At 37.3% G+C, this 23,138-nt stretch overlaps 1 protein-coding gene across 1 annotated transcript in view; it reads right to left on the reverse strand.

Moving 5' to 3' along the window:
- The window catches only part of ANO2 (anoctamin 2), a 196,412-nt gene that overhangs the window by 63,991 nt on the left and 109,283 nt on the right, over positions 1-23,138 (reverse strand). Inside the window, exon 14 of the mRNA XM_069863875.1 lies at positions 22,429-22,512. Coding sequence (XP_069719976.1) covers positions 22,429-22,512 — 84 coding nt within the window. The remainder of the gene's footprint in view (positions 1-22,428; positions 22,513-23,138) is intronic.

The raw sequence follows: 23,138 nt of genomic DNA on the forward strand, positions 1-23,138 counted from the left end.
GCGTTTCTATATATACCTCCAAAGGCAAAACCTGTATCTGACTCTCAAAATTCCATTCCATTCATTAGAAATTAAAAGCAAGAAATAGTGATTCTTCCTCAAGAGCAGTGCTGTGTAGAAAGAGGTAGGGCAAAATGCTTTCTGGTTACAGAGATGGAACATTTAAATAGCAGTTACCTAAAAGAGAAGCCTTCTGATGGAACAATAAATGAAAGGAAATGCTTAAAGGTACTAGAAATCTTTCTCAGTCTCACTGTTTAGATGTGATGCCTGCTATGAAAATGTTTGAAAATATATCATTTTGTATAACACAGAGCAGCCAAGGATATTTTTCCTCCCAAATGAGGAGGCAGAGCACAGAGAATGCTGTCCAGAAGAATCTCTCTTTGCAACAGCAGGATTACATCAAAACATAATTTACTCAGGAGGTCCAGGTGCCCTATGGAGATCTAAGTATCCAGTCAAATTCTTCAGCCACATAAAGCCACCAGCAACAAAATTATCAGCAATGTGAGACTTTTTTATACATATGAAATCAGAAGAAATAAAGTTCCGCATAGAACAGTGGGTCCTCTTTTATGATGAAGTGAACGGCATGATTTAATGATACATATAGTTATTGTCAGTGAAAATAAAAAAGAGTGTCACTATCCTCAATCATATTTTACTATGTTGCATGAAATTAATTGATTTACAGTGTAACATTATATTGCAGAAAGGTAGACATAGGTTAATATCTACCTAAGGATTACATACTCCTTGACTTCCATTAGTGTGATCAAATAAAACAAATAAAATTATTTTAAAACAAGTTCTGGTAGAAAAAAAAGACACAAGCAGTGACCACACAGTCCTGTGGACTGAGGACAGTGATCTACTAGCTAAGTGCATTATTTCTGGTACAAATAACCAAACATATTTGCTCATTCTATAAATTTTTATAGATAAATGCTTATAAACTGGAGAAGGACATTTTTAGACTAAACATAAGGAGGAATTTCTTCACTATGAGAGTGGTGAGGCACTGGAACAGGTTGCCTAGGGAAGCTGTGGATGCCCCATCCCTGGAGGTGTTCAAGGCCAGGTTGGATGGGGCAGCCTGATCTAGTGTGACATGTCCCTGCCCATAGCAGGGGGTTGGAACTGTATGGGCTTTAAGGTCCCTTCCAACCCAAGCTATTCTATGATTCTATGATTTTGTAAGAAGACCAGTAAAGCATATCTAGCGCACAAAATGAAACACAGTAGTTAGCCAGAAAACTGCAGTGAAGGATAAACTAGTGCAGATTTCTCACCTAACCCTGTCTATAAGAACTGCTCATATGATTCAAAATTGATGGAATGATCTTCTATTGGAGCAATTATTTCTCCACAGCAGTTCTCTGCCTGAGAGAATTTGTTCCAGAAAGCTGATTTAGGAATCTGATATTCCTCTACCTTAATAATACAGAAAAGCCTGGTTATAAGGCATTTCAGTCTCATACACCTCACCTATCTTAATGTAATGCTTTAAGAAACAATTACTATAGTGATATAAAATTCTGATTTTCCAGGATTATATATGGCAGTCTTGTCCTTGTTTAGCAGAGAATTACTGACATATCTGTACTTGGCAGATGTCGGCTAACTGAATCCAGACATAAAATGTATCATTAGAAGTTACCATGCGAATCAGCAACATCTTTTGTTGAGCTTTGGACTGGATAGCTTGCAAACATGCCTGGATTTTTATCACTGAAAGAGCTAATATGGCTAATATCAGTTTAAATAAGGAATAAAAAAATGTTTAATGCAATCTATTAAAATATTCTACTAACAAGAGATCAAAATTGAAACTCTTCATTCCTACATGTATGACCAATTCTGGAAATTCAGAACCATGGGGATTTTTATTGCATTTTGTCTTTTTATAAGGAAAACGCTTCCCTCAGAACATGAAAACTGGACAATGTAAGACATAAAGTGTAAAGCTCAAGTGTGTGATAAAAATCTTCATTATTCACTGTCAGTTTTGTCTTGTTTGATTTACTTTCTTTTCTTATACTGTGAGATATGCAGTGGGTCACATTTTTATTTCAGTTCCCTGTATGTAAATTAGAAGGATGTTCTGTTGAACCTTGTGAATTACTCCAGATTTATATTTCTTCAACAGAGATCAAGGTCTTGTTCAGAAATGGTAGCTTGTATCAGCCAGGAACAGACTGGGACAATTAAAATTAATCTGACAATTATGGTTTGCATGAACATATGTTATTTGTGATGACTGGAACCTCCAATTTCAGGAAAGCAAATACATTAATCAAATAATTTTAACCCTCTTTATTACTGGAGTTTAAGTTCAGTGGAGAAATCTGTGTTGAAACAATCATGGTTTTGACAAGCAGAGTGAGGCTGATGACATGCACAGGATACCGAATCAGAAGAATAAGAATGTGCTTGAATATGTACAAAATGCAAATTCCATTTACCAGAATGGATCTAGAGATAGCATCTAGATTCCAACCGGCACGTGTCAGCCTGCCACAATGGTAATCTTAACCTCAAGGAAACAAATTAATATTTAACAAGGAGGGTCTTCTGTCAACTCTTCTTAGGCAAGAACTATCTCAGAAGTGCATAACCTTCTCCCACAAACACACACATGCACAAAAATGCTGACATATGAACACATATGCACAAGCATATACATATCTCTAAAGGTATCCCATATGATGTTCAGATATGATAACAAGGCACTTTCTAATCAGGCATTTCATGCAAAGGAAAAATATTTTCAGTGATGGGGGAATGTTTTCATACTCATCTTCTCCAGTGAAGACATTCATACTGTAGCATAACAAGTGATCTTGCTTGCATTGTCTACCAGTAAAAGACATGGTGCCTAACACGCTAGACAGTCGTGATCAGTCATTTACATAGTATGCATTTCCAACAATAAAAGGTCAAACAACAGGCTAGCATCAAGTTTCCAGAAAGCTGGGAGATCAGCTCTTGCTGTTTGTAGAAGCAATGTGAATTAAACACCATTCATAGAATCATAGCATGGTTTGGGTTGGAACAGTCATATAGTTTTAAGATAAGATCATCCAGTTCCAACCCTTCTGCCACAGGCAGGGACACCTTCCACTAGATCAGGTTTCTCAAAGTGTCATCCAGCCTGGCCTCAAACACCTCCAGGGATGGGGCAGTCATGACTTCTCTGGGGAACCTGTTCCAGTGCCTCATTACCCTCACAGAAAAAAAAATCATCCTAATATCTAATTTAAATATCCCTGCTTCCAGCTTAAAACCAGTAAGGGCAAGGGAGCCCATGAGGGCTGGATCCTCTTCAAAAAGGAAATCCTAGCAGCTCAGGAGAAAGCCATGCCCATGTACCAGAAAAAGAGCAGGCAGGGGAAAAAAACAGCTTGGTTGAGTAGGGAGATCTTGAGAGACATCAAAAAGAAGAGAAATGTCTATGAGCTTTGGAAGAAGAGACAGGCTTCTTGGGTGGACTACAGGAGGGAAGTGAGATCGTGCAGGGAAAAAATCAGGAGGGCTAAGGACCAACTAGAAATTAGATTGGCTAAGTCTGTGAAAGATAATAAAAAAACCTTTCTATAAATACATTAAAAATAAAAGGAGGACTAGGGAGAATATACAGTCTCTGTTGGATGCAGAAGGAACAACTGTGACAGGGGATGAGGACAAGGCTGAGGTACTTAATGCCTTCTTTGCCTCAGTCTTTAATTGTAAGGAAAGTTGTTCCGTCTGTGTACAAACCCAGGAGTTAGAGGAGCAGAATGAGGCTCCCATGATCCAAGAGGAGGCAGTTAGAGACTTGCTTGCCCAGCTAGACACCCACAAGTCTATGGGGCCAGATGGGATCCACCCAAGGGTATTGAAGGAGCTGGCGGATGTGCTTGCCAAACCCCTTTCCATCATCTTCCAGCAGTCCTGGAAGACTGGGGAAGTTCCACTGGACTGGAGGCTGGCTGATGTTGTGCCCATCTACAAGAAGAGTTGCGGGCAGGATCCAGGGAACTACAGGCCTGTCAGTCTGACCTCAGTGCCAGGGAAAGTCATGGAACAGGTGATCTTGAGTGCTATCATGAAGCACATGCAAGAGAACCAGGTGATCAGGCCCAGTCAACACAGGTTCACGAAAGGCAGGTCTTGCCAGGTATACACTGCCAGATCACATTGAGCTTCTCATCCACCAGCACCCCCAAGTCCTTCTCCTCAGGGTTACCTACAACACATTCTCTTCCCAGCCTGTATTTGTGCTTTGGATTACCCCAGCCCAGGTGCAGGACCGTGCACCTGGCCTTGTAGAACTTCATGAGGTTAGCACAGGCCTGCCTCTCAAGCCCAACTCCTTCTCACAAGACAATCAAGATTGTACAAATCAGTCAATTTTATCTCCCCCTTAACTGTTTATGAAAATATAGCTGTAAGCTTACTGCTAGCTATTTCTGTGATAATTTACACTTTGCAGGAAGGAGCTTTGCAGTATTAAAATTATTTCCTTAGTTGCAATTTGACACTAGACAATTTGTTATGACTTTCATTGCAGCACACAGATCATACCTTTCCTAGAATTGAGATCTGCCTCTCAAATTTATATTTTACTCTATATTCTTTCTAAAATCAATGTTTACTGCAGCTAGCGGGCATGACATAGCACAAAAAACCACTTGAACCTGAGTCTCAGTTGATGTTGAAATTATCCATGGACCTTTAAGGAGATTAATGGAAGTGTTTCCCTCAGTGTTAAAGGAAAGAATTCTTCACTATAGAAAGTAAAAAGCAGATTAAGTCAAGAGTAGAATTCCTCCTATTTTCATCTGATTTTCTCTGCTGTTAAATTTACAATGACACAAGTAAATTAGAGCTGTATGAAAGTACACTGCTGTTTCTGAAAATGACATCCTGAAGCTGCACCTAATGACAGATTTTTTCTTATTTTGGCTTGGTTTTACCTTGTCTTTCAATCTTCCTATCATCACCGCTACCTATCAGCCAAATTCATCTTGGTTTTCCTTCTGCTACCATTATTAAATACATCTCCACTACTCCTTCTAAGTTTTATGTTTCCCATGGCTATTGCTTCCCCAAGTCCCTGTACTTTAAATCACAAACAATCAGACATCTCCAAACAGGCAGAAACATATTAACAGGTACAAATTTACCAAGCAAAGCTTAAGTAAACTCACCTGATAATATCACCCAGTGAAATTCCTGTGTTCAACACTCATTGAAAACATTCATGGAGAACCTATGCAGCTCCACTTATTCAAACAGCACTGAACTATCTGCTGCAGGCCACCGTTTTATTAGTAATATCTCAGCCAGATGGGCTCTCTTTCAGCCCTCATTACCTCAAATTCTCCATAGGCTTACCCCTATCTTCCAGACCACAACACAAGTAATGGCCATTCATTTAGAAATGTCTTCAGACCTTATCATAAGTACAGAGTAATCACTCCTCATGTTACACAAGATTCCCCTACCATTCCATACAAGAAAATAAGTTTTACTGCCCTTTACCATCCCGTACAGGCTGCAGAATAACACAGAGAAAGTTAATACTCCTTTGTAAGGCAAATCTAATCAAGTAGAGGTGCAGTAACCAAATCTTAGCAGGAGACTCATGGAGCAACTCCATAAACCCTACGGCAGATCACCATCACACTACAAGCTCATGTGTGGTTTCACATTCATCAAGTTGAATAGACTTTCATAGTCCAAAAATAATTATGTGCAGCTAGAAGGGACAAATCCTTCTCCGCCTCAAATAATAAGGGCAAGAACAACATTACTTATATCACGCTATATATCAGTAATAGGTAAACTGGAAGCCAGCATGGCACATGGGAAAAAGACAGACTTTTTTTTAGATTGGCCCATCTGAGAAACCTCTTAAGATACAGCAGCCCAACTGCAATCTACACATGCTTGCCTGCATATCAGAAACTTGCTGTCCTCAGCTTGCCGGACATAGGAAAAATAAGACATTACAGATAGTGGTAACAATCAGCTGAACTTTTTTATATTCATGGTTGTTGTTAGAGAATGTTCATTTTTGTTCACTTAACAAAAAAACTATTCGGTCCTCAAACAGAGAGAGAAACCCTGTTCTGGACATAGACTCCTTCGGTATCTGTTCATGTCTTCCATAGTAAAAGCAAAACAAGCTTGACATCTTTATTTTATTTAAATACACAAGGAAACAAAAAACAACAAATCAGTTAGACTAAAAGTGTGATAACAATATGATGGGTTTGGCACCATAAATACTTAAAACTGTACTTGTCTCCACTGATCTTATTTGTGCCTCACCACTCAAAATTACAGCCTGGAACTCTGTTATAGAATGCCATTTTCCCCAGGATAATCTTTGCTTTATTTACATATGTAAAGCTAAATCTCCTAATACTCAGAGATTGTACTGTAGTTAGTAGGAGGCAATAATACTCCCTTTTCAATATGAAGTAATTCCATGAGGTAAAACAGATGAGTTGAATCTGAACACTAACATAAGAAGCAAGGGATTTTTTGTGATTTCAGTCATGAAATCCTTTCCTAGTCAAAACATTTAGTTAACTTGGGTTGATAAGGCAAATAATTTGGATCTTTTGGCGAACGTTTATGCAAGAAAAAAATCGTTAAGCATTCTTGCAGTCTTCACCATAAATCTACTTAGAGTCTGAAGCATTTAAACAATTATATGAAAAAACATTTCAATTTTAACTTGTAGGGTTATTATGAGACAAAATAAACTTTTGCAGCATATAAATATGCAAGCCAGTTTACTATCATCCTATAAAGATATAACATTTATTTTGCATTGAGATGTAAAGAAGATGCATTGGATGTTTCAGAAAATGGTAAGCTTATATTAATAATGATTTTAGATTTTGTAAAGCCATATATTTAACTTGTCTGAATGCTAAACATACATTTAATTATTGAGCCTTAGAATACCATGTAAGCCCAGATTACTTTATATTTCTAGGGCGATACAGAGATAGAAAACAAGACTCATTATGACATTAGGCGTTACTTTGCTTCTTTGCAGAGTTCATCTGTATGTTTTAAATGGAACACGATCCTTACAAACTTGTTCTTAATGTACAAGTAAAGAAGAAGGTAATTATGCACTTTTACTCCAAGATAATTCACTACCAACACATTTTTCATATAAAATATTTGAAAATAAAATACTAATGTAAAATACTAATAAGAACTATTTCTCCACTTCTAGTTTTGCTGAAAAATTCCACATTCTCAGGCACAGCCTTATAAAAGAACACTAAGTAAAAAGCTTGCTTAACTAAGTTTTAAAGGAAAATCTGAACTCAGTAATTTTGAAATCAAATGCATATCGATTTTGCTATCATCTTCCACTTCAAAAATAAACTGGCTTAGTAAATTATATGAAGCTCTCAAATCTTGGCACAAGCCTTAAGACTCACAGATCTAATTCTTTCTATTTCTGGTTAATTTTACTGTTCTGAGCAATTCTCAGTTAAAAAGATTAGTTCTGATGGTAAAACCATGCATATGCAAAAGTCTTTTTAAAGTCTTTAAGTTTTAACATTATTTGCTCATAAATTGGTTTTGATAAAAAAATGTAACAGTTATGGCAGCTGTACAATTGCTGTCCTAACAACCTGACTCGAAGTCAAGTGAAATGAAACAATGCCCCCTCACTTGGACAGACTTTGGCTACAAAGTAATTCCTACTGAATAATTAAGGCAAAGCCAGTAACTTCTAATATAGGGATAATGATGGATTTAATACCCTGAAAATTCTTTATAAGTATCTAATTTAATGCTGGTTTAAATACAGGTGCTATGTTTCTGCTCTCTAGGATAAAGCTTTTCTTAATTCTTTTTTCTGCCAGGACTTAGAGCTTTCCATTTGTAGCTCTCCCTTTGACTTCAGTAAGGGCTCCGGAGAAAGGAATAGCATTATCAAGCTCTTAATCAAATTTATTAAAATCCTGATGATATACAATCCAATTAAGGAATACCTCTCCATTCCACGAGAGCTTTTTACATTCCCTATAAAACATCTTCTTTCTCACCACATAAAATTTACCGTATGCATTGCTGTCTGTCAGTATGAAGTACTAGCTTTAGAAATGAAAATGGGCTAATTAAGTCTACAAGCTATTGCTGATTCAATAATGAAAAGATAATGCTAATTGGATGAAGAGTTTTCGAGCAACTTTCAATCATGCTATTAGCCACATTGTGAAAACCACAGCAATATTGTGATATACTAGTTTTTAAAAGCAGGCCTTTATCTCATTTGTTGGTACAGTACTTCCCTCAAGTGGTAAATATACTTCTGCCTGTTTTGAAGTTCCCTACATGATATCAAACAGTAAAAATCATACTATGTTTCCTAAACATCTTGCCTTCTATATTAAGTCAATTTTTTTTTCATACTGGTCTGTGTTACAACTGCTTTGTTTCAGATGCAAGATCTTTTAATTGTGTCAACCACAGTGAACATAATCAGCACCTCTCTCTTTCAGATATATATGACATTTCAGAGCACAGCCTCCCTGCTTCTGTTAAGCTGAACCTCACAACCAGCAGCTCTCCAATTCTGACACAATCCCTGGTCCCATGCTTCAACCCAACTCCTTAACATCTTAATTCAAGTCTATGTGATCTAGCCAGAATTCTGCAAGTTTTCAATAGAAGTACATTACAAAAAAAAACCCCAAACAAACTCACCACCAAAACCAACCAACCAAACAAACAAACAAACCCAAATATCTCCCTCTCAAAAAAAAAACCAACAAAAAAAACAAAAAACAAGCAAAAAAGCCTTAAGAGTTAAGCTTTGCACAGTTAGGCATGTTATATTTTCTATATTAATATAGTCTACCCTCTTTTCCATAAGCACCTCTCTGACCTATGATCTTCTTTTTTTCTGTTTTTGGCCAGACCACTTCTGCACCTTTATGTATCAATCAGATATGATTCAATATATTTTCTCTCATGGAGATTATCCTCAGTGAAAGTATACACAACCCCAATTACACATCTCTTGGAGTTGTTTCCTCTTGTGATACTAGGTTTTCCACAGTTTTGTATACAACTGGACCTGCATAAGGATAAAAATCTGGAAATTGAATGTGCACTTGCTCTGCCTACATATACTTGTAAATATAGAGGTAAAAGACAGTAGAAAAGAGCTTCCTAAATCCTAATCACCCACACAAAGTTCCCTTAAAGAGTTCAAAGAGGTTTTCAGAAAAAAAAAATCTTCTCTTCTCACAATGATTGCAAAACTCTATTAATTACCTCCATCAGAAACTCCACCAGGAATTCTTTACCTGGAATTCTGGCTGTAACTTGCATTCAATACAACCTTTAATATATTCACACATTACAATTTCTCTTCCCTAAGCTGTTCAGCATAGTAATCTCCCACGCAGAATCATATCAGATTCAGGTAGGTTATTCCTCTCCAATTTTCTTTGTTTCTAAAAGTACTGTTTTCAACATCACATAGTAAATAAGTCAGATAAAGTAGAGAATTACTTTATTCCTTTTCTCTTTTCACGTCTGTGTATTTAATTATTGACAGCTTTACATTTTTTTCTGCATCTAGGAATAACATTCAAATGGTGCTCAGACAATTTTGGCAGCCTGGGTAGCTCCTGCCACTCTCACGGTATTTGTGTTTCTGTTTGTGTCTCTCTTGTCTTTGCGTGTGTGTCTATGTGTGTCTGTGTGTGCTTGTGTAAAGAGAGCAGGAAATGAGAGATGGTTAATAACTGTACAATACCACTTAGTTTTGTGCTATTAAAACAGAGATATTAAAACTACTTGTTCTGGGATGTGTGACTCAATATGCATTTTTTTCTTAATTCTGAGATTAAAGTTACTTGATCCCTTCTTTCCTCCTCAGTGCATAAAGCTCTTCAAGTTTAGCTTCTGCATCAGTTGTAGAAATTCTTTTATTAGCAGCCATCTTGTGATTGTGCCCAATTCAGTATTTTCACAACCAAGGTAAACCATCACAGGATTTGTGTATACCCCTCAGTATCTTCACAGTCAAACTGGACAAATAGGGACTTGGTAAGAAGGAAAGGCTGAAAGAAATGGACTTGTTCAGTCATAAATAGCAGAGGCAGAAGATATTATTACTGCAGACAAGTGCCTAGAAGCAGGGTATATTGAAGACAGAGCCAGAATCTTCTTGGAGGTACAAAGTGATAAGTTGAGAAAAACAGACACAATTTGCAACAAGGGAAATTCCAATCAGATATTGGAGATCTGAGAAAAGCTCTTCACAGTGTCTGTCAAACATTACAGCAGAGTCTTCAGAAAGGCTAGAAATCTCCGTTCTTGGACGTTTTTCAAAACTGGGCTAAACAAGGCCTTAAACAAACTGTTTTAAAGTTGGCCTTGGTTTGAGCAGGAAAGCAGAGTGGAAGATTCAATATATATTATTCTATAACTCTGTGATTAATTTTAACACCATAACTGAATTATCTTTAATACCATCCCTACTGAACCGTGCCCACACTTCTTCATTACTTTTTTTTCTCTGAATATGTACATCTACAATTGCTTTGGGGGCTTTGGAGGTAGAGGTGAGGGGAGTTCTCTTTTTTAAAAATTTCCTTCACAAAATTTAGCTCAAGCTTGACTTTTGGCAATTCTTGTTTACTCCTGCTCCTTCTTGCTCCCAAGCTACAGCTTTCTGTATGGAACAATCTGTAGTTTTCTATTACTTTTCAGTATTCTTCGCGCTTTCAAAATTCTCTTTAAAGGAAAATATTCTTTAACTTACCTCTGTGATCTTGTTCATTAAATCATATGGAAACTTTATATACAAGTGCTTTCTGTGTGTTTCCATAACTTTAACTTCAATAAAACTGAAACCTTGCCCATATTTTTGTCCCTGATACCCTGAGACCAGTTAGTGATAAAAATAAGTTTCTTACATTTTTCCGGTTTGCTACTAAAATGAACAACCCCAGTGATATCTTGAGGAAAGTAATTGTTTTCACCTGAAAGCAAGAAGTGAAAACAAATTAAAATTATAAAACAGCTAGGAGCACTGGGCTGCATCTGACGTTAGATCTCATACATTCCTACAGGCTCAGGTGGAGAGTTAATACTTGATGCACGCTTCCTGTATTTTCTAAAGTAAAAGAATAGCTCTTCAGACAGTGCTCCCTGGGTTGTCTCTCAAAGGAAATAACTTCATTTTTATGAGGTATCTAAGGCAGAAGGACAACAAATCCTTCCCCTCTCTGACAATTCTAAAGACAGGAACACTGAATCTCAGTTTATCGTCTCTGTGAGCTCTCAGTGGAAATAACAGAACTGTGAAAAAAGGCTGGAAATGATACATTCTATGCAAGATTTGAGCATTATACTTTCCTATGGGCACAGGAGAGCTGACACTTCATCCCTGGAAATATCCCAGCCATCTCTCCCTAGTGGCTCTAGGGCCTATCAGTAATGTGGGTACCTCTTCACCTCACAGGTTCTTAATCACTGTTCAGACAAAAGACAGGCCAAAGCACCTTAAAAATGGTCCTGCTCCAGTTGCTGCCTCTTAGGTTTGAATTTTGCAGAAGAGCTCATTCTCTCAGTCCTTGCAAAAGAAAACTTTAGAGATGCTTTTTGAAAAGGCACAGCTGGCCAGATTATCAGAACAGCTTTTACCATGCTCAGTGGGAGCTATCTGCTGCTAAGTCCTTTCGAAAACATAGCCATATACAAAATTAAAACTAATTGAATTCAGTTTATCCTCTGGCCTGCATTCCTGACAGCTGTGATTACAGTATTATACCTCAAGCTTGTGGATCCGTGAGCAGCATCTCTCCCTGAGAAAAGCCCAAATGTAGACTGAGAGAGAAGAAGGAACATGACATACTCCAAAACAGCTCATCTCTTAGCAGCCACCTCTGCTGAATACTTGGTCTTCTCCAGCATCAACACAGTGCATTTGGTGATGTCTCAACACTTCTTCTCCTTTAAAACTCCAGCCAATACATTTGGCTGGCTTGGTGGTGAAACGCTTTGGCATGCTGTATGGACTTCAATTATTTTTCAGCTGAAATAGAGCACAGTCCTTAGAGTTTCATTAAATACTGCTAAATTATTGCACTGGGCCACTCCTAAGGGTTGTTTCACATTTAGCTTGAGTGCATGCAGAAGAGCACTCTGTCTGTGCAAAACTCCAGGAGCAAAATGGGAAATTTGGAGAAACTTTCTTGCTTTAAACTTGGGACCCCATATTTTCAGGATAGGCTTCATTGTTTAAGTTTCATCTGGCTGGCTAAGTTTTGTTTTGATTGCCTAGAATTTCTACCTCATTTACTTTCACCAAAACCTATGAGCGTTATAAAACAGCCCCCTAACAACCATATATTAATTTTTCCTACTAAGCACTCTTGAATGCTGTTGGCAGATCCACTTCCCATTTGAAATGATCTTGCCATTAGGTATCATAGGAAAGATGATAGTTCTCCTTGCCAACAGCCAGAAGGTTCTCACAATCCCAATGACTTAGTGGAACAGCTAGGAACCATGAAATGAAAAGCTATACTAAGGCCTTGTACTCTTTCAGGGCATACCTTTAATTATCAGGCAGAACGTCTGTTTACTACTAATAATTTGACAGCCTAAGACCTTTCTGCCTTGGACAAATTCTAGGATGTCATAACTGCTTCCTCCATAAAATAATATTTACACAAATAGAAGTGACTGATCACATCAGTCAAGCTAACACTGTAGGCAATGCAGTTGCATATGCAATTGAAATGCATTTAAACACCACATCCTATTACCTGTGTTTTCCTTCACTGGTTGCCCCAAAATTCAGCCATATTTGACTCAGGAGAGAAATTTCAACAGTATGCTGCATTATGAATCAGAGAATCTATACTAAATTTTTTCTCTACTGTTCTTCATTAAATTATGCCTGAAACCATTAGGAGTCAGTTAACTGAGCCCTTCCAGGGAACTGACAGATAATCTGGATTTCCTCTAAGAGAACTTTAGCACCATTTTGCCATTATCACTATCCTCAGCTTTGGAGAAGGCAATGGACACACTAAGGCCCTTCTGTACACAGTCCGGCAGCTAGTGTTCAGGATAGTGAGGAGTCAAGCTAGATCCTATCAGAAATTAAAGTAGTCATGGAACTGCCTAACCTACGCATCCAAGAGCTTTCATTCCTTTCCATTGATTTACAGTTCATAGAATCATAGAATCACAAGGCTGGAAAAGACCTCTGAGATCATCATGTCCAACCATACCTATCTTCCACTAAACCATATTGTTAAGTACCTCATCTACCTGTCTTTAAAATACTTCCAGGGATGGTGACTCAACCACCTACCTGGACAGCCTGTTCCAGTGCCTAATGACCCTTTCAGTGAAAATTTTTTTCCTAATGTCCAATCCGAACCTCCCCTGGTGCAGCTTGAAGACATTCCACCTTGTCCTGTCACCTGTGGTTTGGGAGGAGAGACCAGCATCCACCTCTCTACAACCTCCTTTCAAGTAGTTGTAGGCAGTGATAAGATCTCCCCTCAGTCTCCTCTTCTCCAGGCTAAACAACCCTATTTCCCCCAGCCACTCCTTGTAACACTTGTTCTCCAGCTCCTTCACCAGCTTTGTTTTTCTTCTCTGGACGTGCTCCAGAAGTCAAATTTGATCTTATGAAGGTTATCTACTTTTGATTCTAGGTTGCTTTAACATTCAGCTAATCAGAGCCAACAATTACGTCTGCATATTTCAACTTTAAAATGTAATATTTCACCAAGCTGTGTCTGAACTTAGAACTGCCCCATAAGTAAAGGTGGGATCTCTTCCTCCTCCACTGGCATAGCCACTGCACCTTGCACTGTCTGTTCTCACTAATTAAAAATGGACAGACAGAAAATCTGTAGTGATGTGAGACACAAAAAAAGGATGGAGAAATAAAGACAGATATTTGGAGGTGGAGTAGAAGAAAGGAAGCTGGTTAAATAGAAGAATGAAATCTAGTGAAATCTCATGAAAAAGGCCACGGTAGGAGCTTCAGAAAATAGGAACTGGAAGGGAGGAAAGGCTGAAACCAATCACAGAGGGAGTGACAGCAGAGGAGAAAACAGATGCAAGGACTTAATTCACTGGGTGGACCCAGACTTCAGGAATAAAATAAAAGAAGATCATCTGACTAAAGGATGGCTTATGTAATGCATCAACAGGAGGGCAGAACTGAGGATGTATGTTTGATACAGTATTTGTGAAATGGTCTGACTGAGATATTAAAAGTTTTCAAATATTAAAGTAGGTTAATTTTTAAAGATCTATTTTCAATATAAGAGGCAAGTATCAACATTTGCAAACTGCTATTTAAGTTGTTTCAAGAAATGAGGTCTGACCTATTTTCCAGGCAATTAATCTCAATAAGAAAATCAAACACAGAACAGGAAAATCAGGTCCAAAAGAAGCAAAACAGAGTGCAACACTTGGTCCACTATGTTTTCTATACCTTCTTTCAGACACTAACTTGTAGGAAAAGATGACAACTAGCATCTGGGTTAGGAAAGGTATCAAAATGATCAGGATGATCTTCACCATTGTTTGGGAGGGAGAGAATTTAGAGGGAAGAGGATTATAGTAAGATGGCCATTTTAAATATGAAGCTGTTTTTAATTGTAAGAATTTAGCTAAATTGAGCAACTAGGCCAAAGAGAGCAGTAAACTTTAAAACTGTTCTATTCTGGCATCACACAGCCGTATAAGCTTCTTAAAATCCTCCTTTGATTTTCTGGTCTGATTTCACGGAACTTTAGAAGAAAACCATGCAGAGGGTTGAATTTTGAACAGTTATCCTCACCTGCAAAGAAATAGCTGAGGCATATATATGCCACCCATCATCTTTCAGTGGACTCTTTAAAGGGATGTTTCTTTCAACTGTTTAAAAAGGATAATACTCCATCTTTATTTATACCATTAGCTATGCACCTGTCTCTGAGACTAGAGTTGGAGTATGCCATTGGAAGTTGATAAATTAGTCCATGCACCCAAACAACCTTTACTTTTTCATTAAATGAGCAATAGAAACTGAAAGAAAAAGCTAATCTAGCATCATGTATTAGTATTTAAAAGTTTAATCTCTATAAAGTCAGTTGTAAAATACCCAGGTGACATCAATAGGAGAAAAAGCTGACTGTTAAGCATTCGATTTTTCTAACATATAAAACACCACGGTGTGAAAACACCTTCGAAACACAATGTCACCTTATCCCTAAATGAAGTAAATTCAAAATCAGCAGATCAGCAGGCAAGTGTTTTTCAGTTAAGCATGACAATAGCTGCAGAAGTTGAGCAGTTCAAACTAGCTTCTTTATGTCTTTAAGCTCGGAGTATGTGGAATTTAAACCTTCCTGGGTTGGATGCCCAAAGGAATTTAATGTAAATGCAGTTTATTTCTTTAAAATTGCAGACAGTATTGCAGTATGCATCAAATAAAAATTCTTGGCAACTAGCTTAACTGTCTGTTGTTTCCACAGCCAATTTGTGTAAATTTTGTCCCAAATCTGGGCTTCTGTTTTGATCTTGGAGATTAATAGTATGAAATTTACCCCATAAAGATGCTCAGCAGAAAGTAAAAAATATACTCCAAGATACAGGATTTTGTCACTGGCACACAGGAAAGGGAAAATACTCTAGTTTGTCTTTAGTTCAAGTATTTGCATTAAGTTAAAACCCACCAGACTTCTGGACATTCATTTTTTAACCTGAGAATTTGCTGTAATGCCCTAAACTGTTATTACATTCTTTGACTGAGCACAATGTGATAGTAAGTCATCTGCAGTAACTGCAGGTTTAAGGACTAATACTTAATTACTTACTCAGGCAGAACTCCTATTAATTTCCAGTACCGATGAATAGAAACTATAGGAATGACTCTTTCCATTCAGTTTAATAGAAAAGAGATCTGTGTTGTCTTTAATGTTGTCAGTAAGAAGCTTAGGCCTCAGTTCAAGAAAGCACTTAATTGTATCCGTATTCAGGATGCTGAGGCATGTTATTAACTTTAATCATATGCTTAGGTCCCAGTTACATGATTAAACAATGCAAGATGTAGTACTGCCCTAGAAAGAATGCTTCCTCTAGCCAAAGTCATAATAAGTAACACAAACAAGACACACAAGCAGCATCTCTGCCTTCTCTTATTTCTAAGTTCAAAGCTCTCTTCTGAAAAAAACCCACTTATTTTTATTTGGGCAGAATCAGTCTCATGAGCATTAGATACATTTTTCTTAAAATCCTAGCTCTGATCCGCAGTACTCATCCTTCAACAGTTGAATAAAAAATCGTTTGGGATTCCTAGTTAAACGCCATTTTGATGTCTAGACAAAACAATGATAATGTATTCCTTTATAAAAGATAAGCAGTAATTTTGTCTACCTGTAACCCTTGGGAAGAGAGGTGGAACCCAAAGGACCAGACTGTCATTATTGCAAGGCTGATCTCTATCAGTCTGTGAAAAGACACGGAGATCAGGGATAGGCCTGATAACTGGAAAAGAACAATTTTGTATCCCTCTTCAAAGAAAGGACAGCCTCATTTTGGTCCCTTACGAAGGGCTTTTGAATCACATTTCTGAGTACACAAAGAAGATACGTGATTGTGAGGAGTCCTTACAGATTTATCGAAGGTGAATCATGCCACACCAACTCGACAGATTTCAGTGTGTAAATGGCTAGACTTGAGGACAATAGGAGAGTTTTCAGTGTCATTTGCCTTGACTTCATCAAAATACAAGTTGGATGATCTGGCTCAGAGTGTATTAGCTAATGAGTCACACAGAACCACAGAATCACTAGGTTGGAAAATACCCCCGGGATCATCAAGTCCAACCATTCCTATCAAGCACTAAACCATGTCCCTGAACACCTCATCCACCCATCTTTTAGATACCTCCAGGGATGGTGACTCAATCACCTCCTTAGGCAGCCTGTTCCATTGTCCACTGACTCCTTCTGTGAAAAATTTTTTCTGATGTCCAGTCATACTCTATCTGGAGACCTGTAACAGCTGGAATACTGCTGCTGTCTATCATAGGACTGCTTAATGTCTTTAAAGAAGGACCTAGAGGAGGTGAAGCTCATCAAGTTTGCAGATAATGTCAGACTAAGGAGAGATCAGTCCACCTGCTCAAGTATGTGGCTGCCATGTAAATGAGAAACCAATGAAAGACCATGTCAACGTGAATTCTGTTTATGAATATTCTGGTATAAAAATTGGTGCAACCCAGAACTCAAACATGAAAATAATCAGAATTATAACATTTACCTTTAAAACATGACCTAATCCAATTAACCAGTCAAATATTGGTATAATATAGAAAATAAAACCTCCCTTTAAGATTGTCATAAGTGTTCCCATTCATCCTCAGTCTACATTTTTTATTTTCAAAAATTAATGATACAAGAAATAAGTTGAAAGGAAAAAAAAGCTCGGTTATTACCTACTCATCTTACCAGCCCATATGCTTGAAAAGTGGACTTATTTGTCAAAGTAAAGAAATGACAGAGGCTGAAAAGACATTGATGAATTCAAGAAATACTGGATCAAAACTGATGGTTAACAATAAGGTCCAAAAAATTCTTTAAAAAAGTATTTTCTCAATATTAGTGATTAAGGGACTGTGGGTTTATTCACAGTTCTTTTACAGTTTTGATTGTTCAAATTAGTATTTATAACAAATTATCATGGTTTCCTCTATAGAGGTACAGCTAATATATAAAAGAAAGAGATTCCTTTTTCATTAGGTTATCTTATCAAGGTCTTAATAAAGAAGCAAGCTTCAGCATTTGAAGTGTTTCTTGGGAGAAGAGATTGTGGGAAATTTGCTGATGGGTAAGAAACCAACTGGGTAAGAAACCAACTAGTAGCAAGAATTACTCTTTCATGTTTCAGAACACTGAATATACATGTAAAGTATTCATCAGCTATGTACAATTCTACTGTATATTTACCTGTCTCATCTTTACACTAGAGATCTTCCTCTTCAAACCAGCTTGCTTTAACTCATTTGTTAGCTGAAACAATGGTTTGGAAAGAAATATTTCTTACTTTTCTTTCAATTACTAGATGAATTAACAATTTAAATAACTTATTCTGCCACTTCCACATTTAAAATGAATTAAAGGCAAGCTAGAATGCCAGATTCTAATATTCCCAGGGTTTGCTCCAAGAAAGGACATGAGCCAGGAAATAAGCCTTTTTTTTTCTACAAAGAAAATTTTCCTTGAGAATGATGTAGAATGAGTTATTTGATTTCCTGCCAAATAGGAAAGATAAGAATAGATATAACGTTGCATCACGTTTGCCAGATCAGCTGGTCATTTAATAAAAAGGAGTCAGGGCCTGATCCATCTCTCCCAGAAATGTCTAGAAGCCTTTCCTTCTGTCAGCTCCAGTGAGAGTTGAATCTAGCCCCAACTGCATGTTTTCAGGCACATGACCAATTTTCATTTCCTGACCTGTGTGTATTTCCACCAAGAACATTACTGTTGTATAGAGAGAGGTATGACTTATCAGAAGATTACAAATAGCCAACACCTTTTTAGTTAACATTCTGTAGACCCAGTAACATTATCCTACCATTAAATATTGCTATCCACATCTTCAATGATATAGTGTATTAAACAAGAACAACTAAAAATAATACAAATTGCTGTATTACAGAAACTGCATCTGCCATATTTGTATTATCAGAGACATGCATTCATTACAAATTCTTCATCTCTGCTGCATGGACAAAGAAGCCTTTTAATGTACTTTTATGTGACAACAAAGCATCAAATACTGATACTGACTATAAACCCTATCATCACATGTTCCCAGAATCAGTCCCTTAGAACTTGTAATTTTTTTTAACAAATATCATAATTCATAAGGAGTTCCTGTTTATGCATTTGCTGACTGAACAGAGGAATCTCATGTAAACGTTTCAGCTCCTTTAGCTTTAAATGAATTCTTTTCTAAAATAGTAGAGTCTTAGAGTGCTATTGCAAGATTAACTTCACACTAATCGTTTATGAAATGCTCTGAGCCCCCACAGATTCTTTCTCACTCTCAAAATAACCAATAAAATATTTATTAAAACATCCTGAACCACACAGAGTGGTGTAGGTGTCCTTTGCCTGTTACAGTAGCCTGAATATCCTCAGTAGTTTTTGTGTAAAACCTATATTCTTCAAGATAAACCCCAATGAGCAAGTAATGTATCAAGCTGATTTGGAATTTGTTGCCTGGGTAGAGTGATAAATGTGTTTACTGGCCCGGACAGGTGCAGGGCATCTTCCATATTCATTAAAATTAATGACTTAAACAGCAGACAGGGAGAACTGTATGTTGAAGTAGGTTTCCTCTTAACAGATATTTCTAAGTTATCATGAAAGAGAGTACGTAAGTGGTGTCAATTTTCTTCTGCAATCTCAAAAGCATTTCATAATGAGACCACAACCCCTTCCTTGCAAAAATAACCTAACTTGCTTCACAGGGACTCCCTGTTAGAGAAAGGCAAGAAAAAAGATATCAAACAGTACATAGCTTTCCACATTAAAGCTCAGTTTGTTGCTATAAAACTAGTCACATCCTCACCAGAAGGGAGGATTTAACATACTGGAAACAAGCCAGTAATTTTATAGAAATATATGCCTTCAAGTAAACTCTGAAACAGTATTCTCACAATAGCCACATATTTGGCATCATTACTATCCCAACAAGCCACAGCTGCTGAACTGGAGACTTCTGACTTCATATTAGATAAGTAATGAGAAGGTTTAGGCAAGTGGTGCCAGAGCCTGTAATTTGTAATTTTTGAAGCACACTACAGTTGTTAATTAGCTACAAGCAAAAGATATGCCTTTAAATTACACTAGTTAGCTAAAAATACACAGGTGAGAACGTCACAGAAACTTATGCCATGGCATTGGACTGTCAACCAAGATATGATGAGACTGAGACCTCACAGGCATCTGTGTATTTGCACAAAACCAAGAAATTAGGAGAACTGAATCTTTAACTACAGAGAGATTTCTACTTTGATGCCTGTCCAGACACTAGATCTGCACTATTAATATGGCAAAGTCCTGTACCCTGGCTTCCACCCAAAAAGAGAGAAGTATCGAGCCAGAGACCTCACAGAAACCTGTGCCTTAGTATTAACCTGCCATGCAAAAGCTCCTGAGCTAATGAGTCTTACAATGACTATAACGCATAGCCATCTGAAGAAGGAAAAATAAAGGATTAAAACCTCTAAAAATTTTGCAGAAGAACCATTGCAGTTTTAAATACTTATCATTTTTAGAGTCTTAACTTTTTCAGGATCTAAAGCTAATTGTAATGGTACCTTTCCACAGTTACACTAAACATAACAGTTCAGTTAATGAACTGGCCTTTTTCCTCTTCATCAGGTCTCACACAAATGTTTCTTGCCCTTATAACATTGTAAGACACTGAGGTACAAGCCGCATGTTCCAAACCCAGACTAAAGTGCTGTTTGCTGGAAAGAATTTGAGAGAAATCAAAAAAGTGACTGCAACAGAAACAGTAAGCAAAATATTGACAGATTAAAAACTGCTCAGATGTTTGCACTGTATTTCAGGAACTTGGGGGGAGATAGTAAGTTGCAAGATGAATACATTCTAAGAAATATACCCAAGTGAAATGTCCAGCCATATGAATAACTCTTTGCTTCCTGTAAGTAACTTTTTGATGGCAAATGTCAAAGTACTTTATTTTTTAATGAAGCTTAGAAAAGAGATTGAAATTATTCTGAGAAACTTTTCCGGAACATATTTAAATGACTGAATGAACTAATTTTTTTTTCTTTCAAAATTACTTCAGAATTTAATATTACTAAAAATCAGGAGGTTTGCAGTTCAAAATGCCTACATCAATTTCTAAACTGGAATTTTGACTCTCATAAGGACATTGGAGAAAGTCTGCATACAGATGCCCCAAAAACTTGAAGCAAATATTTTTCCCTCTGAGTGTTCTGTTCCCATCCAAACTGGCACAAAAAGTAATTGAAGAAAAATTATTCTAGGAAAGCCTTTCCATCCCTGATGTCTAAAAGGAGTTGTTTACATGGTTCATCATTTTCCATCTACATTCTTAGTATTTTTCACTGCTTTCTTTTTCCTTAAATTAATTTCTGTTTTATAAAGCTGTGATATCTGTGTCGCATTTCAGCAAGATAATAATCTAACACTGCCTCATGACTACAGAAGTCTAATATTCTACGGTATCTATCACTTACTTGTTTCCAGAATTCACTTGCTTTAGGTCAGAAAAAAGCTGAACGGCAGCAGATGCTTTATCCATTTTTACAATCTTTGATTCCTCACTTGGAAGGCCTAGAGAACTACTTAAATATGTATGAGACCTCCCCATACTGCTATGTGGGAGTCCCTGTTCATACTGGGCAAGATCCAAAGCCCATTAAAGTAATTGAGAATCTTTCCATTGCCTTCTGTGGGGTTTGGTTGGGCACAACAGGTGAAAGGCAGGCTCACAAAGATGAAAAATCCCTTGGAAACACCTCACAGTCTTGATGGTCATCAGCAGAAGAAAGAGATAGTAAAGTTCTTTTGTAAGCTACAAGGCTAAATTTGTTGAAAAAAAAATGGAAATCAGTATTCTCCACTTCAAATACCGGTTCTCAATATTTAATCAAATTAAACTGCTTCCTTCTACCTGGAAACTGGACATGTTTTTGGAATGCTTTTCCTTTGCTGGTGCACGTGGCATGCAGGAACTAGGCAATGGTAAATTAAGCCTAACGACAAAGTTCTCAGGCACTTATGACTACTTAGGAACAGACCTCAATTAGCATTTTACAAGAGGGGATTGGGAATAAACAGCGCTTGCTCCTAGGTTTGAGATAACCTAAGCACACTTTGATCTAAAAATTGTATAACAATTATTATTTTCCCATTTATACTGGAAATGCTAACAAACTTCACAACTGTGTAACTGTGATGTGACTAAAGATGTCATTGCTATCTATGCAATTGAAACGACTACAATAAAAGCTGTTTTCTTTATTGTCCACAAAGTACTGAAATTTTAGGTCATTTCTATAAGAATTTCTGTGGTAATTATCTTAGTAATCATCCATCACTCTACAGATTAGATCCTGTCAACCATATTCCTGAATAAACTGGTTTACTTCGCAGAGCTGGCAAAGAGACGACCTGAAAGTCTTTCAGTGACACATCAAGTCTGCATAACATCAGACCTCTAGCAAGCAAGTTACAAAGCTGATTAGAAGCACCAAAAACCCCACATGTTTTGTGAACTATACCTCAGAGACAAACAAAAAGATAACTAAAATATAATAAAATAAATACTGAATATAAGTGAAAAGAGTAAGTTGGATCTTACTTCATTTGAGGTTTCTGTCATGATGGTTTTATTTTTCAGCTTTTTCTGCAGCAGTTTCGTCTCATACTCTGGTCTGGGATGCTCCTTGAAAAAGAGAAAAAAAACAATCAAACAACAATTACCAAGTGTGTGATTATGCTTAAGAAAAAAGAACAAAAATAAGTTCTGGTCATTTATTCATGATCCAAACCATCAAGAAGATTCAACACCAAAACATCTTTTGGACTAGAGGAATCTGTACCTTAGGGGACATGTTACGGGATGCAGGAGAAGAGAAGGTAGATATTGCATCAGTCTCATTCTGGAATGCTTAGAGGAGGAGGCAAAGGTAGAGAAGTGAGGAATCTAGGTCACTTTGGGAGGAATAACTGCGCAAAAATAGAGGGATAAGATGATAAAAAATAAATGGGCACATGTAAGTAGTTCACTGGTCTCTACAGTGGTCTGACTACCAGAAACTGGAGCAACCCCATGTAGGAGACTAAATATATAAGCTAGAGTATCTGGCAAGTGCCAGTGAGCCAGGAAGGTATAAGTGTCTAAAGGTGAGACTATCAGAGGGACCAGAGAAGTAACTGCCAGAAAGCGGAGGGACTGGGATCCAGGGACAGTTACTGGACAAAATGAATTAGACCAGCTGCTGGGAGAACCACATTGTACATAGGTACACACGTATATTGTCACTAGCAGACCTCCATCCTGCTCATTCA

This window comes from Phaenicophaeus curvirostris, chromosome 1 (assembly GCF_032191515.1).
Source record: "Phaenicophaeus curvirostris isolate KB17595 chromosome 1, BPBGC_Pcur_1.0, whole genome shotgun sequence".
In the NCBI taxonomy this organism is placed as follows: domain Eukaryota; kingdom Metazoa; phylum Chordata; class Aves; order Cuculiformes; family Cuculidae; genus Phaenicophaeus; species Phaenicophaeus curvirostris.